Here is a 17,096-nt window from a genome sequence, read left to right as displayed (position 1 = left end):
GGGAAATATTTACCTTGCCTATGTTGTGCGATGAGTAGAGCTGAAGCAAACGCATGCAGAAGTCAACAACTAAAGCCGTTTCGTGAGCCTCTAAGTAAGCAATTTGACCATTTACCCAGGCAACCACAAATTTAAGTAGCAGATAAACAACTGCAGACTAAGCAACAATTATAGGTCAGAATAGATGAAGAAACCCCTAAATTTCAGAAGCATAGTTGATTACATATTAAAATTTATCAGCAGAAAGTGGAATTGGTTTGTGAAAGTCAATTTTGGGAGCTACAGATTATAAACTTGCAAGTAGAAAAAAAATTATAAAAATTCTTAAGAAAATGGAGGACAATAAACAACGGTCTCTGGAAAAGAAGATTTGAAATAGATGATGTTGCCATGTTCAATAAAAGAAGAATATGAAAAAAAACAATACAGAGATGAGCGAAAAGAACAGGTAGAGATACATGAGTATCCAAATATTCATCATATTGTTTTTTGAAAGATGCCAAGTATTCATCATAAAATGCCTTCGCTTCATGTAAACTATGTTGATGAGTAATTGCTTAAGGCAATAGTAGTTTTAGTAATATTTAAACCATGCTGGAAAGTTGATGTATCATTAAAGAATACACAAATATAAGAGAATATAATTACACCTTCTACATTGTGCTATTGCTAGAGAGCTTTGGTCGTTAGTTCTCTTTATTGGAATATTCCTAATCGGTGAAGGAGCTTCTAGCATGTTGGCATAAAGACTTCAAAAGATATCAAAGTAGTGATCTTTGGAATGCCATATGTGGAGCATTTGGAGGAAAAGAAATGCTAGTTCTTTTGCTGGAACTAAAGTATTATTGCTTGAATTGAAATCAATATTTTTCAGGTTGCTGTTCAATTGGATTAGAGCAATAGGGGGTTTTTCCTTTTCATCCTCTATGGATTTCTTTTGATCTTTGTAATTAAGTTCAGATCCTAGTTTTTTTCTTCTTTTCTGTGTATCTCTTATATGCTTTCCATGTACTGGGGCTATGCCCTTTTGTTTTACAATAGGATCTTCTTCTTTTTTAAGATAAGTAAATTCATGTCATTAAAAGCTCACACGGGTGCAACCCTAATACATAGGAAGTATACCTCATGTTTGTAAACTTCAAGAAGAACAAGAACAGGGTTCATTACTGAGAAACCCAACTCATAAATTGCATTTTGTGTTCGAGGTTCGGAGGCACTTGCAGCTCCACGAAGCCGTTCCAACATGCAACTGACCTACAAGATGTCTTTGATGTTATAAAAACAAGAATTTGTTCTCTAAAAACAAAATAATAGACGAATAACACAGTCCTGTGTCCTTACCAACAGGATTATATCTGGTTGTTGAGCAGCAATTTTTAAGTCATTCATGCTAGACAATTCCCTTAGATATGTTGCCATATGACTCGTGAGATCCCTTACGTACCTTTATGTACACAGATATTAGGCTGTACAGAATCATATAAAATCCGCAGATGAAAAACTCATCAGCAGAAGGAAACCTAAAATGGAAGACTCACAGGTTTGATGCCTCTGAGTTTATTAAGCCAGAAGCTGAGCGAACAAGTGTTTGTGCAAGTGACCGCTGAAACAGGGAAAAATTGTGGTTATACAAATTGGAGCAAAAAAAGTAGTTCAAAGGATCAAAGCAGACAAAGTTCTTACCTGATGAGCAGTATTCAACAAGAACAAACTTTTTTCATTAGCAAAAGCATGTGCTAAGTTGCACCATGAGTCCTGCAGAATATATCCAGAATTTGAGACAAACTGGCTTAAATTAATCAGTTCCATTCAGAAAAATAAGACAAATATGTCGATCTCAGTGATATCTGTAATTTGTTTTTCTTCTGATTATGTAGCAAGGTATTACATTAAGGTCAAAATTAGAGCTATTATCAAATAGATTCTTCCATGACGAGAGAGTGGCTGCTGGGGTGTTAGGTATAGTGCCCTAAAACTTAATTTGTGTTGGGCAATATTTTCATTTAAAAATAAAGTTGTCTATTTTTTGAGATTAATTAGAACATTATATATAAAAAGGTCCTAGCTAACAGGTTCAAGTAGATGTAAAGGACTTCAGGCCAATTAGTCTGGTGGGTGGGGTGTATAAAATCATCTCCAAGGTCTATTTTGGATTCCGTGCTTATTGCTAATGAATGTTTGGATAGTTGACTTAGATCGGGGGAACCAGGGGTGGTGTATAAACTGGATTTGGAGAAGGCGTAAGATCATTTCAACTGGGAGTTCTTGCTCTATTTGCTTATGAGATGTGGATTTAGGGAGAAATTGAGGGATTGGATAGAATTTTGTAGAAACTTATACAAATATAGATTGGGCTGGGCAATCACGGGTAGAAGATCTACTTCGGGATGTCACACTTGTGAGAGGAAATCTAGTTACCTGGTGTAGTAAGAAGCGCTAGTAATTGCTAGATCTAGTGCGGAAGCTGAATTCCGAGTCATGGCTCTTGGGACATGTGAGATATTGTGTTTGAAGATTTTGCTAAAACAAATTGGATATGATTGTAAAAAGCCTATGAGATTATAGTACGACAACAAGGCAGCGAGTAATATTGCTCATAATCTAGTTCAAGATTATCAAACTAAACACATTGAATTGATGAACATTTTATCGAGGAAAAGTTGTGTGCACGGTTCAAGGTTATCCAAGCTAAATATGAAGACAAGGAAGGTGGGTGGTGCACAAAGGAGGTTTCCGGGTTCCCATGGTGTGGGCCTTTGGAAGCACATTCGTCAAGGTTGGAATTTTTTTGCCAAAAGGATTCGGTTCGAGGTGGGGGAGGGTTCGAAAGTTCGCTTCTGGCATGATATTTGGTGTGGGGAGAATTCCTTGAAGCAAGTTTTCCCTTCCTTATATAGTATTGCCAGACACAAAGACGCTTGGGTGAAGGACAATTTTACTTGGAGGAGTGGGAGAGTTGAATGGAATGTCATTTTTGTTCGGCCCGTTCAAGATTGGGAGATGGAGTTGGTCTCTCCTTTCTTTGATCGGTTGTATTCTTGCAAGATTTCCATAGGAGTGCAGATCGCGTGTGCTGGATTCCGTCCAAGAAAGGAAAGTTTGAGGTTAAGTCGCGCTACAAGGCTTTGTCCCACTCCAATCAAGAGGTGTTTCCTTGGAAGAGCATTTGGCGAACTAAGGCTCCTATGAGAGTGGCTTTTTTTGGGTGGACAGCGGCTCTAGGCAAAATCTTGACTCATGATACTTTGCGTAAGAGGAACATAGTGGTCATGGAGTGGTGTTGTATGTGCAAGAAGGCCGGAGAGACAGTTGATCATCTTCTTCTCCATTGTGAGCTTGCGAGCGTTCTTTGGCAGTCGATTTTTATTCGGTTTGGTTTGCATTGGGTCATGCCTTGCAGGGTGAGGGACTTGTTCGATAGTTGGTGGTCGGGAGGACGATCCCGAAGTGCAGTTGTGTGGAAGATGATCCCTCTGTGTCTTATGTGGTGTATATGGATTGAAAGAAATGCTAGATGTTTTGATAATTCCACTAGGACTATAGAGGAATTGACCCATTTTTTCTTCTCTACTCTTTACTCTTGGATGGCCGCTTGGCTAGCTCCGTTAGAGATTAGTTTTTCTGATTTTCTTTTTCATTTCTCTCCCTCTTAGGCGCTCTCTTTTATACTCCCCGTGTAAATGGGTTGCGCCCCTTTGCGCTTTTGTTTTATATCACATTACTTATCAAAAAAAAAAGTTGTGTGCACGGTTGATTTGTACACCTTATGTGAAGACGGGAGCAAATTGCGGATATTTTGACAAAGGGCGTGTCCAGTAATGTTCTTCATTCATCCTTGTGCAAGCTGGGCATGTGAGACATTTTTGCCTCAACTTGAGGGGTGTGTCGAAGATATGTGTCTGATCTGATTATGATATAATTTCCCGATTTGATTTTGTTTCCATATATTTTTCATTTATTGTAATTCCATACCAGTGTGTATTACTTCTCTATATAAGCGTGTGTAGATGTATTATTGTATCATCAAGAAATAATGACCAAATTCTTCCTACTTAACTTTCATCTTTCTTTACAACCAAGACAAAGTTCAATCAAAATTCTTCGTTCAACTACATAAGACAACAATGCCTTATGCCAAATCTTAGAATCTGCTACATAAATTTTTTTGTGCTATGTTGGGTTCATTAGTTTGACAAGGTCTCAATGTAACACCCCAAAAAGTTAAATTTCACACCGAAAAGTAAAATTCCACATTCGGTGGGTGCATTGTGATGGTGTTATATGAGTGATAAGTCCCATATTGGTTTCTTACTAGGTAAGACTTAGTGACTTTAAGAACTTTAATTGTAATTTTGACTCGTCATTTTGAGGTAATAGCGCAAATGTAGTTAACTATTTCCCTAGGCCATGACAAATGGTATCAAAGTAATCTAGTAACACCATGCAACATTAGGACATTGCACCAAAACGTCAGAGATTTGAGTGGGAGAAATTGTGACACCATGAAAAATTCATACCCACATTGAGTGAGTGGATTTTGATGATGTTACTTGGGTGTCAAATTCCACATTAGTCTCTTACTAGATAAAACTGGATTTTACAAGTGACTTCGGGGAGTTCCACTTGTAACTTTGACGAATCCTTTTGCAGTTTTAGAGTTGATGTAACTAGCGAATTCCTTGGGTTGTGACACTTATAGAGGGTATCAACTGGATGCAACATCCTTTTTTCACCAGGCTAGGGACCAAATTAGCAAAAGTAGATCGGGGATCACTTATTCAATAAGGTAGTAATTACAAACAAGGAAAAAGAGAGAAGATAGGAATCTTTGTGGTAAGGACACCCAGAATGTGATGACACATGACGTAAGTTTTTTATATCTCAAAAATATGTGCAGATTATGTGACTTACAAGAGGAAAAAGGTGAACACATATATGTTTTTGCTGAACAAGTGCATGAAGTAGCCGGTAACAAGTGAGCACCTGCCAAACAAAAACAAAAAATATTGGCACCGGCAATATCTTATTTATCCAACAAGAAATAGAAGGCATGAAATTAGATTTTACAAATTAAGTCCACCGTTTTAATCATTCAAAAAACATGATGTAAGAAAGGTTCAAGACATTTTCCCACCTCTAGGAACAAGGAACTCAAAGAGGTAAGTTCTTTCGAGTATGTTAACTCCATAAACCAAGTTAGTGAAAATATTTTCCGTAAGTTATATTGAATATCTAACTGATGCCATTAGCAAGAGTTATATTCAATAAAACTTCTACTGATGGTTAGGTTTTCCTATTTATTCAGGAGTATAATGCATAGTCAAATTATATCTGGTTTTATGATTGTAAATTACACAAGCACCTAGTGGCTTGTGAATCCACAACCTCACCCACCACCCCATGCTTATGGGAGGAAGTGCTATTTAGGATTTTAAACAGATGCTACAGTAAATGATGATACACTTTCAAACTAACATAGGTGTTTGCAAAATTACATTTTCAAACAAACAAAACTCAGATAAAACTTATACCCATAATTTAACATTTAAAAACTGCAAAAGAGAGAAAAAATGCACACAATTATAATTAGTGTTTTCCTACCAAAGTGACTAAAAAAGAAAAATCAATACCAAAAGCAAACTATTGAAAGAATTTGAACGAAATCCAGTAAAAATTATTAAAAACATTAGAATGTGATAAGAGCAGGTTCAAAATAAGTATTGTGTAAGACAGTAAATAAGAATGCACTTGGGGATCAGAAGAAAGGAGCGAATGTTTAACAAAAGTAAATCGTAAGTGAATGTCAAAGTAAAATGCTTCTGTAACTCATACCTGCAAATCCTTCTCCCCAGGATATGACATCAGTGTTGTGATCGATACACGAACAACAATGTCAAGCACAAGTTTTCCTTGATTATGTTCTCCAAAAAAACTAAGTAAAACTTCTCTTGACTGCAGCGACTGAAGCTGATGAGCCTGACCATGCCCCGAATCACAGTTACCCTCTCTAATTTCTTTAGGATGCATAAGATAAGTAAGGGACCATCTAGCAAGGAACCATACAACAGCCTGCACAAATAATTAGCTCAATTAACTGCATTGAGCCAATGGCAAGGCCAGAAACAGCTGGAAAAATTCAAAATGGAAGATCACACTTGAAACATCCCATTATTCCACTACGAGGGTGCTTTGCACGGGAATAGTGAACAAAAACTTTAGAGATAATAAAAGGAATCCAGGATCTCTACTCATTAGTATTCCACAGAAGTTGATCTTTACTTTCTGAAATACAAAGGGCACATGAGGGAGTGCACACATAAAACATAATTTATGTCAACCAAGCATGACATCAATGACAAGTCGTAGTATTTTGTGCATGATGTCATGCTTGATGTCAACCAAGCATGATATCAAGAACAAACAATTTTTGCTGGAAATATTTTGTGTGTTTTTAATGAGAATGATTTACTTAAAAAAATATTTACTAAAAAACATGTTATGGAGAAGAGAGTGGAACACTGTACCTTGCTAATATATTAAACTTCTCAATAAAATATCACAAATTCATATGTTATTAAGGTTTGTGTTCTTTTATTGCAAGCTATACTTGTGAAGAAAGCCATCTGAGTGGGATTTGATACCCGTAGTTGATCACATGCTAAAAGGTGAAAATTGAACAGGATCAAGCGAATGTGGGGCAAAAAGGAAATGAAATCAATTTGCTACCTCCATGAGTCGAGGACTGAAAACTGATGCTCTCAATTCAGGATCTAAACTCTGCTCAGCAAACCCTATAATTGAGCTGCATCAAATGATAGAGCAAAAGGAGAAGAGATAATAATAAGCCTAAAATTTAGAAAATAATAAATTTCTTAGTTTCCACTAAAAATCAGCGAATAATGGTGCACTTGATTTTTCTTGGGGAGAATGGTGAAGGCACTATGAAGTGGCACAACGTCAGTTATGTAATAATAGCTTCACAACAGACCCGTTTATCACATTATAACATATATACCTCCAAAAGGACTCCTGTCCTGATCGTTAAATGTCAAATACTAGTCAAAAATCAAATATACCCACAATTTAATCTTGCCTATTGAAACTTGCCGAGAGATGTCTTATGATGCCTCTCTCCCATTGGGAAAACTAATTGAGGATTTCTTCAATGCTCAAGGAGATAGGCTAAGAAAAGGGTCATCACCCGATGCCGGCCCCAACTAATTATCTATATTTTTGACATGAAGAACAATTTTCTGTGGTTCATTGTTAATATATAATTTAGTTTAATAAAGGACCAATTCATAGTAGCTTCAACATAACTTACACTTATGCACCAACCATAAGTGTTTTTCACAATTACATGCAAAACAGGCCCCACACTTGGTTTCAAAAGTTGCACCATTGGGCACATAATATGTATAACAATATGATGATACCAAGGTCCATGTCAAGATAACACCAATAAAACATAAGCTGAATTTACTAAATTTTGAAATTTAGATAATCAATATTCACTTCCAAATAAAGTCACTACTCAAACTTCACAGTAACTTGATCTACAAGAAATGCTATCTCCTTCAGGTACAAGAGTAGTCATGCATATTATAAATCATGATTTGAGGCATCAGCAAGCTGATTATTTTGTTTTCTCTTGTTTGTTATCTTGAATGCAGTTTGATTTCAAATATTTTTTCTTCTGATTGCGTGTTAACATAAATAAGATGTTGTGCAGCTATTTGTTTCAATTTTGCAATGCTGACAATGAATTTCACAACGGGTCAGAATAAACAAATCTGCTGTTTAGTGGTGATAAAGAGAAAACAAAAAACTTGCCTAGAAAGTGCAATAACAGGATGTTTGTCGGCTTCTATGTTGTCTGCGAAGTAGGTTTGTATAGCATATGGAACCTGAATTACATAGCATAACCATAATTAGAATTTGCAGTCACAGGATTGGCTGGTCTTAGATGCAAAAAATGCCACAGAGCCCATTATAGAAAGAATAAGTGAATTAAGACATGAACTATTATGTTGACATTTGAAAAGAGAAAAGGCAATGACACTGGCAACACAAATACTAGCTATGTAAACAACGTATAAGTAAAATATGAAGAAAGAAAGATGCTAAAATATAATTTTTCTCTTTACTGAGTAGATAATTTTCCAATAAGCACAGCTGTAACATGTTCTAGACATAAAAGTTCCCTAAACAATCAAGGTATATAAAATCAATAATATGAAGGGGGAAAACTCTTAAACACATGAAACTACAGCATTGAATTTCCAATTATTTGTTAATGGCAGTACATAAACTCCCACCTGCAAATGGAGCAGCCAGGATGTTTCAGCACGTTAAAGCATATAATATCTGACTAATAAACAAGTATTTTATCATATATATGCAAAACATTCTCGGTTAACATTGAATATCATAGAGATAAAAAAATGAAGTACAGATACAAAATTGCAAATTTTCCTTGATACATATAAGCAAGCACTGCCACCACAAACTTACGTGAACGGACAAAGTAATCAGAAAATTTGGTATCAGCTTACTAGCAATAGAAAAGTTCAGAAACAGAATGATTAAATTACTTACAATGGGTGTTTCTCCCTCCCCTTCATCTGCAAGTACATGCCCAGCAATCAGTAAAAGTGAATAAACTTCCTCCAAAGTTTCAGTTGGATCAATAACGCCCCTGCCCTACAAACAAAGTGAATAATCTGAGACATGAGTAAATGGTCTATGGATGAATACCTTCAATAAATTATATAAGCATCTTGAAGAAGGTTAAATGGAACATATGATAGATTGTTACCAAAAAAAAAAAGGGAAGTCATCATAAAGCAGCTATATATAAGCAATGCAAAGCGGTGGCAATTAGATCACTGAGGTGTGAATTTGACTGATAAGGCATCAAATTGATCCAACATTTCAACTAATCACCATAGAGGAAATCTATGTAAAGAAAAGGTGGTTCCAACCATGCAACCAGAAAAGCAATTCTCCGTTTGGTACATTTTTAGTACTTCTAAAATATCAGTCTTCCATTACACAAGTCCACTCCAGCTTAGGCACACCAACAATTTCCTTCCTCTATGAGCAAGATAACACTATTATTATTAAAATTAAGATGATATTAACCAATGGTAGATCTCCAAATGTTTTTGATAAGTAATAATGCATTAGAAGAGCTCAGAGGGGCGCAGCCCAAGTACACAGGAAGTATACAAGAGAGCGACTAAGAGGAGGAGAAAGAAGAAGAGAGCATAAAAAGAAAATCAGGGAAAATCAGAGGGGCGCAGCTATATATAAGCAATGCAAAGCGGTGGCAATTAGATCACTGAGGTGTGAATTTGACTGATAAGGCATCGAATTGATCCAACATTTCAACTAATCACCATAGAGGAAATCTATGTAAAGAAAAGGTGGTTCCAACCATGCAACCAGAAAAGCAATTCTACGTTTGGTACATTTTTAGTACTTCTAAAATATCAGTCTTCCATTACACAAGTCCACTCCAGCTTAGGCACACCAACAATTTCCTTCCTCTATGAGCAAGATAACACTATTCTTATTAAAATTAAGATGATATTAACCAATGGTAGATCTCCAAATGTTTTTGATAAGTAATAATGCATTAGAAGAGCTCAGAGGGGCGCAGCCCAAGTACACAGGAAATATACAAGAGAGCGACTAAGAGGAGGAGAAAGAAGAAGAGAACATAAAAAGAAAATCAGGGAAATTGATCTCTAAGGGAGCAAGCCAGCCTGCCGTCCAAGTGAAAAGAGTGTACAAAAAGAAATGAACAAGGTCCTCAAGGTTTCTCGACAAATCCTCGAAGCATCTAGCATTCCTTTCCTTCCAAAGACACCATAAAAGACAAAGGGGAACCATCTTCCACACCACTACACTGCGGGATTTACCGCCCAACCACCAGCTCGCAAACATCTCCTTGACGCTTCTAGGCATAACCCAACACATGTTGAACCGAGAGAAGATCACATCCCACAAAGTGCGCGCAACCCCACAATGAAGAAAGAGATGATCCAAAGACTCCCCTTCCACTTCGCACATGCAACATCAATTAATCACAACAATACCTCTCTTCCGAATATTATCCAAAGTAAGAGATTTCCCAAGGGCGGCCAACCAAGCAAAAAACGCCACTCTCGAGGGAGCCTTGGTACGCCAAATACTTTTCTAAGGGAAGTGGTTGGGCTCTTTAAGAGCAAGCTTCCTATAAAAAAAGCGAACATCAAACTTCCTATTTCTTGAAGGAATCCACCACATCCGATCCTCCCCTTCCCCACGCATCGAGAGCGAATACAGGAGCGAGAAAAGAGAGGCTAAGACCGTCTCCTGCCAATCTTGAATTCTACGGGTAAAGGTAACATTCCAAAGAACCCTGCCATTTAAACACTCCCCAATATCCGCAATGGAAGCATCCTTATTACTAGCTATATTGAAGAGAACGGGAAAAGCCTCCTTGAGAGACAACTCGCCACACCAAGTATCCTCCCAAAATTTGACTTTCGACCCCGATCCAGGATCAAATCTAAAGTACCTTTAAAACGACCTCCAGCCCCTACAAATGTATTTCCATAACCCCACCCCATGCGATCCACGAGGGACCTTAGAACGCCAACCACCCCAAAACACCCCAAACTTCGCCACCAAGATTCTTCTCCACCAAGCCTCTTCCTCATGAGCAAATCTCCACAACCATTTCCCCAAAAGAGCTTGATTAAATAAATGCAAACTCTGAATCCCTAAACCACCCTCAGAAATCGAAGAGCAAACCTCGTGCCAGCTGACCAAGTGGAACTTAAACTCGTCATTGAGCCCACCCCATAAAAAGTCCCGTTCGAGCTTCTCAATACGACTCGCCACAGTAGCAGGGATAGGAAAAAGAGACAAAAAATAGGTAGGGAAATTGGATAAGGTACTCTTGATGAAGGTGAGCCTAGCCCCCTTGGACAAATACATACGTTTCCAAGGGGCCAACCTTCTGGCAATCTTCTCCAACATGTCCTCCCATATAGCCAAAAGCTTGAACGAGGCCCCTAGTGGAAGACCCAAATACTTCAAAGGCAACGAACTAGTGCCACATCCCAGAATACTAGCCAAATCACCCACCTCATCCGAATCTCCTACAGGGACCAACACAGATTTGGCCCGATTTACTTTTAACTCAGAGACAGCCTCGAAGCCAATAAAAAGGGCTTTAATAAATCTAATTTGATCAGGAACAGCCCCACAAAAAACCAGCGTATCATCAGCAAAAAGAAGGTGAGAAACCATTACCCTATCAGGCTCTCTAGCTAGTACATAGAAACCATTGATGAACCCCCTATTGATAGAAGCATCAATCATCCTGTTGAACGCCTCCATGACCATGAGGACGAAAAAAGGCGAAAAAGGATCACCTTGTCTCACCCCACGCGAGCTCTCGAAGCAGCCGGATGAAGAACCATTGATCAAAACCGAGAACCGCACAGACGAAATATAATGCTCAATCCATAAACACCATTTTTCAGCAAAACCACACCTTCTCAACAAGTAGAGTAAAAACTTCCAGTTCATATGATCATAAGCCTTTTCCATATCCAATTTACACAAGAGACCGGGATCCCCAGATCTGATTGGGGTTGTCCAGGCATTCATTGGCAATAAGGACCGAATCCAAGATATGTCTGCCTTTGACAAAAGTATTCTGTGGATTGGAAATGACCCGATCCATAACTCTCCTCAATAATCTTGTAGGTCCCCCCCACAAGGCTAATTTGACAAAAATCCTTCAGATCAGTAGCACCATGGGTCTTCGGAATAAGAGAGATAAACGTTGCATTAAGACTCTTTTCAAATTTACCTAGATCATGGTAGATCTCCAAATGTTGCAACACTTTCATCAATTTTTTCTCCATCTAAAATATATGGTCCCATCAAATAAAAAACTATTTACATAAGAAACTCAATATCTTGGCAGGAAATTAAGAATGAAAAAACTATCAGGAACAGAGCTCTAGATAACAAGATTTTTCACACAACTCCGCAAACTGCAACAGAAATGAGGATCTGAACCTTTGCTCAATTTCCTAAATTTTTCTTAACACATTGTTTTCTATTACAAAACCTAATCATTGAAGCACAATGCACGCTAAGATAGGCAACAACTAATGCAAATCATAATCTGTCAGACCACATGACCAATTCTAGGAAATAAGAACCCCTGGCAATTTCAATTGGGATAATCAGTTAGCATCATACATTTGCTTACAATGAAAATGTCTTCCAAAATGAAGATTAAAACCACCTGATTAAGCCGTGAAAAGCGTTCAGAAAATAGCTTCATGAGCAAAGGAATCGTGACATCAATTGCTGCTCTCGCAATAAGAGCATAGGAGCTTAACCTTTCATCCATGGCTGCAAGAACCACATGACCATAATTTAAAGTGAAATTAAACCCAACATTAAGATGATGATAACAAATAGAAAAGAACAACAGTCATTATCATGGGGCATCACGAACACTGATTGAGAATTAGTAGTGTCATAAAAAGTTGAGTAAAAAAAGACAACTAAAGAAGCCTAGTATATGCAAGTTTCGATATCTTTTTCCAATACCAGAGACTGAAGCGTGAAGGTAGTCAGAGTCAACATCATCAGTCAATGCTGAAGAAGCTGCCGCTATATCACACAATAACATTCACAGTTATGACCAGATAAAACCACCAGAGAAATTGATTGCTAAGTAGGAAAGCAACGATGTAGCAACAAGCATGTAATACGTTAGAATTACCTTTTAGCTCAGACTCTACAATCAAGGTAAAGAGATTGCCTGCAGCACTTATCCCTTCAGGAGGAAGCATTGCATTCCCACCAGTACTATCCAATGGCTGAAGAAGAATTGTAGAAAAACTTTAGTTCTATGACCAATGCCAAATAGCTAGAAATAGGCACACACCACAATGATTCCACTATCATAAACAAACTGAAAAATATCATCAATGACAACAATGCTAGTAACCTAGAATGAGCACTGAACAATTCTGGCATAAGGTCACTCTCATAATCTTTCAAAACTGGTAGTTATTGATGAACTAATAAATACAAAAACATTGGCCTTGTTTCTCACAAATGGTAACAAGATAAAATATGCTAAAAGAGAAATATATGCTTATTATAGTGCATTAAAGGCATATACCACAAGAAGGGCAGTCCAGGTATCTAATAAGATATCACGTGCCACAGAGCTCCATGTCTCCTCTTCAGTATTTGTAATCGTAAGGACTTTAACAACCTCACACATCAAGCTGGATAACAATGTAACAGTGCCAAAGGGCCTGAACATCAAGGCAAAAAGTTTAGCCAAGAATATATAATATATCTGTCAAAGATGCAAGCCCCACCATATGAATAGCCTCTAAAAGAATGATACATAAAAAACTATGAATTGCAAAAATCTTCTACTCTGTTACTAACCTTATCGATTTCAAGAGCTGATCAAACACAAAGGGAGTTGTTACATTTGCAATAGATAACAGTGCACGGCAACCATCAAGCATCTCACTGAGAAAAACAAAAAAACAAAAAAGCAAAAGAATTAACATGACAGTTTGCTAGGATGCACTTATACAGATTTATATGGATGAAAAAAAGGTTGATTTACAAAGATATGACCTTTCACTCTTTCCACATTCAATCAATTTTGAAACAACATCAGGGGGGTCTATCCAGTCTAGTATCCCAGAGAGCAGCTGCAGCAAATGATGTTTGTGCATTTGCCCATTATCTACAACAATAAACAGCTTAATCACTAAAACATATATTTTACACAATCACGAATATCTATTCAATGAAAATTTTAAACAAAAACAGATCTTTTATCAGTGATACATAAACTTCAGCGATATCAGAGAATTAGTCAATTAACCTTAAAACTATATCCACATAAAAGAGATTCCAGCAAATTTTTTTTTTTTGATAAGTAACAGAGATTCCAGCAAATACTCTAATCATAAATTGAATGTTGCCCTCGGCCTATTTGATGATCATGCAACCTCAATTCATAGGAAAGACAACAAAGCATCCACCTGGAACTGACAATCTAAAAATGAAAAAGCTATAGAAAATCTAAAAAAGTAGGATTCTGCCTCATAGCCTTCCAATTAAGGTCATCCCCAGAAGTTCAACAACATCGAAAGTACTGTTATTCAATTCCTGCCAATTATTCTTTTTGATCATCCTTCTACAGACTATTAGCAACTATTTCCAGCTATTGTTCCCTCCCAAGGACAGGTTCTTACATGTTACTCACCCATCCACCACTGGAAACACAACTTGCTATCTGACTTAGCATCTTTTTTAGATGCGTCCCTTCTCTTCTCTCTCCTTTCCCTCATCCCCAGTTCATAGACCAAATATGCTCATTTGCTAAGTTGGGAGAGTAGAGATACCCTTAAGTAGTGGCTGGGCAGTATCTTTGCGCTAGCAGGCATAGAACTCAGAAGGAGGCCTGAGATGGTGTCCTTCAAGCAGACGAAAAATCTGCTAGATGACTGAGGGGTGGAGGTGGCATTGCAACCATGATCAATTGTAGCAAAATTAGTTCATATTATTACGTAAGCGCATGCTTTGGAAGATTTAATTCTTCTCCACTGCAATTTATGGCCCAACATTCTGGGTGTGCCATGAGGGCATATTTTAGAAATAATGGGATGCAGGCATTAGCAATAAATGGCGATCCTAGTAAAGAAACAATGGCACATTGGCAAATGTCATCATCGTCACGCAGACCAAGCTGTCGGATTTCTTTGAAAAAGATGGACTGTTTCGGGTACTGCATCGAGAGGGAGCCTTGAAGTTTGAGAGCGAAGAGGAATTTATGGATATCTCAGCGTTTCCATACTTCTTTTTCCTGCCACAACCATAGATGCCCTCAAAGCTTAGGCTTCACCGTGCATGGGAAGAACCTTGGCACAGCTTTAATGCAACTTCCGCTCTGTTAGCAACATTTTTGGCTACTTTTGAAGGCATCATAGAGTTGTTTTGATCCAGTTAGACTTCTAAAAAGTTGTACCATTTTGGAGTTCCAATTTTTCTGGATTTCTTTCAATTAACTTTTAGATATTCTAAGTGTAAATTATAGTGTCTTGGGAGTGCGTTTTGAGTATTCTGAAGACTGTTTTGGGGGCTTTATTTTAGTTGTCTGTTGCAAAACTGTGTGGGCTTATCAATTGGATAGAATATCATGGTGCCTTATTCTGCTTGCCCATATACAACGATCAGTCAGGTTCATATAAGAACATGGTATCATCTACAAACTAGTAGGGATCTCCATCACTCCACCATCCCCACCCACAACTGAAAACCAACAAGGTGCCCACCCTCAAGTATCTTGTTATTATCCTACTAGGGATCTGCATAGTCTAAATGAAGAGAAGCGGTGATGATTCATCTGTAGCCTCAAACCTCTGGAACTTAGAAGAAGCCAGGACTAATGATGAGTAAAATCGAGAATCAACTGTTGAAATGCAAATGCCATAGCCAAAAGTTCAGAAACACTACCCCCTAAACTAACAAGCAAATATTCTCTCTTTTTTTTTTTTGAAAAGTAATTCAATCTCATTAGACAAGCGCAGAGAGCGCAACCTTAATACAAAGGAAGTATACCAAGAGAAACCCAAACGGAGAAAAAGAAGAACACAAGTCCAAAAGATTAAAAAACAAAACAAACTATTATGAGTTGCTATCCATGTGTAAAGGGAATTGGAGAGACCGCAGTCTCTCCAAATACACCACATTAAATACAAAGGAGCCAACCTCCAAACTTCTGAAATGTTACGATGTCCCACTTGACCTCCCCAACTCAGTAACAACTCTCTCACCCTTCTAGGCATAACTCAAATAACACCAAACGATTGAAAAGCGAACAACATAATTCTCCTACTACTTCACAATGAAGAAGAAGGTGATCAATGGACTCCTCACTCCTTTTGCACATATGACACCAATCCACCATTATGACGTGTCTCTTCCTCGGATTATCCAGAGTCAATATTTTCCCTAAGGCCTGCCTTCCACACAAATAACGCCACTCTCAAAAGAGCTTTAACTCTCCAAATACTCTTCCAAGGAAAAGGTGAATGGATAGGTATGGATGACAATGATAATATGACCACACTTAAAACTTACTCCTTTTGGATGGGATCCAACATTCTATCAGCACCTCATTGCCGTACTCTTAAAGAATACAATGTCTCAAAGAAAGAAGAGACCAAATCCACCTCCCAATCATGTAGGGATCTAGTAAAAAATATATCCCATTGAAGATTTCCATTTCGAAACTGCATATGATCCACACCCATGCTTCTTTACAACTTGCAGTACTAAACAATTCAGGATAAGATATCTTTAGGGGCTGTTCCCTATACTACACATCATACCAAAACTTGACCTTTGATCTATATCCCACCTCATATCCAACAAATTTTGAAAAAAACTCCCCACCCTCTCTTTATATATTTTTACACTCCCACCTTGAATGGCCCCACTACCTCCTTAGAAGACCAATCTCTCCTTAAGTTATCATATTTATTTTCCACCACCGATCTCTACAAATTCTCCGTAGCTAATGCCTCCATCTCCATAGCTAACGCCATGAATCAGGTTTCTAACCCCCAAACCACTTGATTTCATCGGAGTACAAATTCTCGACTAATTCAATAAATGGAACATAAACTCACCACCAATTCCACCCCATAAAAAATCCCTTTGAAGTTTTTCAAGCCAATTAACCATGCCCACTGTAATCGGAAAAAGAGACAAATAACAAGTAGGCAATTGAAAAGAGTGCTTTTTATCAAAGTCAATCTACCTCCCCTAGATAAATAAAACCTCTTCCAACCAGCTAAATGATGTTCCAGTTTCAATAATGCCATTACCAAATAGATGTAGCATTGTAAGAAGCTCCCAATGGCAGACCCAAAGTTACTCTACAACCAACAATATGAGCCAAACTTTCAACATCATCCACATTGGCAACAGGAAGTAGCTCTGATTTTGCCAAACTAATCTTCAACCTCGAAATAGCT

General features: G+C 37.7%; 1 protein-coding gene across 1 annotated transcript in view; it reads right to left on the bottom strand.

Annotated features, from left to right (window-relative positions):
* Positions 1 to 17,096, bottom strand: part of LOC132168723 (uncharacterized) — a gene marked incomplete at its 5' end in the record, with an annotated part of 54,590 nt that overhangs the window by 9,549 nt on the left and 27,945 nt on the right. Inside the window, 16 exon segments of the mRNA XM_059579749.1 lie at positions 14 to 157; positions 1,123 to 1,254; positions 1,342 to 1,444; positions 1,539 to 1,603; positions 1,684 to 1,755; positions 4,912 to 4,983; positions 5,833 to 6,069; positions 6,727 to 6,802; positions 7,834 to 7,907; positions 8,599 to 8,703; positions 12,317 to 12,426; positions 12,628 to 12,690; positions 12,803 to 12,899; positions 13,208 to 13,346; positions 13,486 to 13,572; positions 13,684 to 13,795. Coding sequence (XP_059435732.1) covers positions 14 to 157; positions 1,123 to 1,254; positions 1,342 to 1,444; positions 1,539 to 1,603; positions 1,684 to 1,755; positions 4,912 to 4,983; positions 5,833 to 6,069; positions 6,727 to 6,802; positions 7,834 to 7,907; positions 8,599 to 8,703; positions 12,317 to 12,426; positions 12,628 to 12,690; positions 12,803 to 12,899; positions 13,208 to 13,346; positions 13,486 to 13,572; positions 13,684 to 13,795 — 1,688 coding nt within the window.

Source organism: Corylus avellana, chromosome ca2 (assembly GCF_901000735.1).
Source record: "Corylus avellana chromosome ca2, CavTom2PMs-1.0".
NCBI classification, from domain to species: Eukaryota; Viridiplantae; Streptophyta; class Magnoliopsida; order Fagales; family Betulaceae; genus Corylus; species Corylus avellana.
Note: the sequence above shows the minus strand (reverse complement) of the source record. Positions and strands in the feature narration are given on the sequence as shown.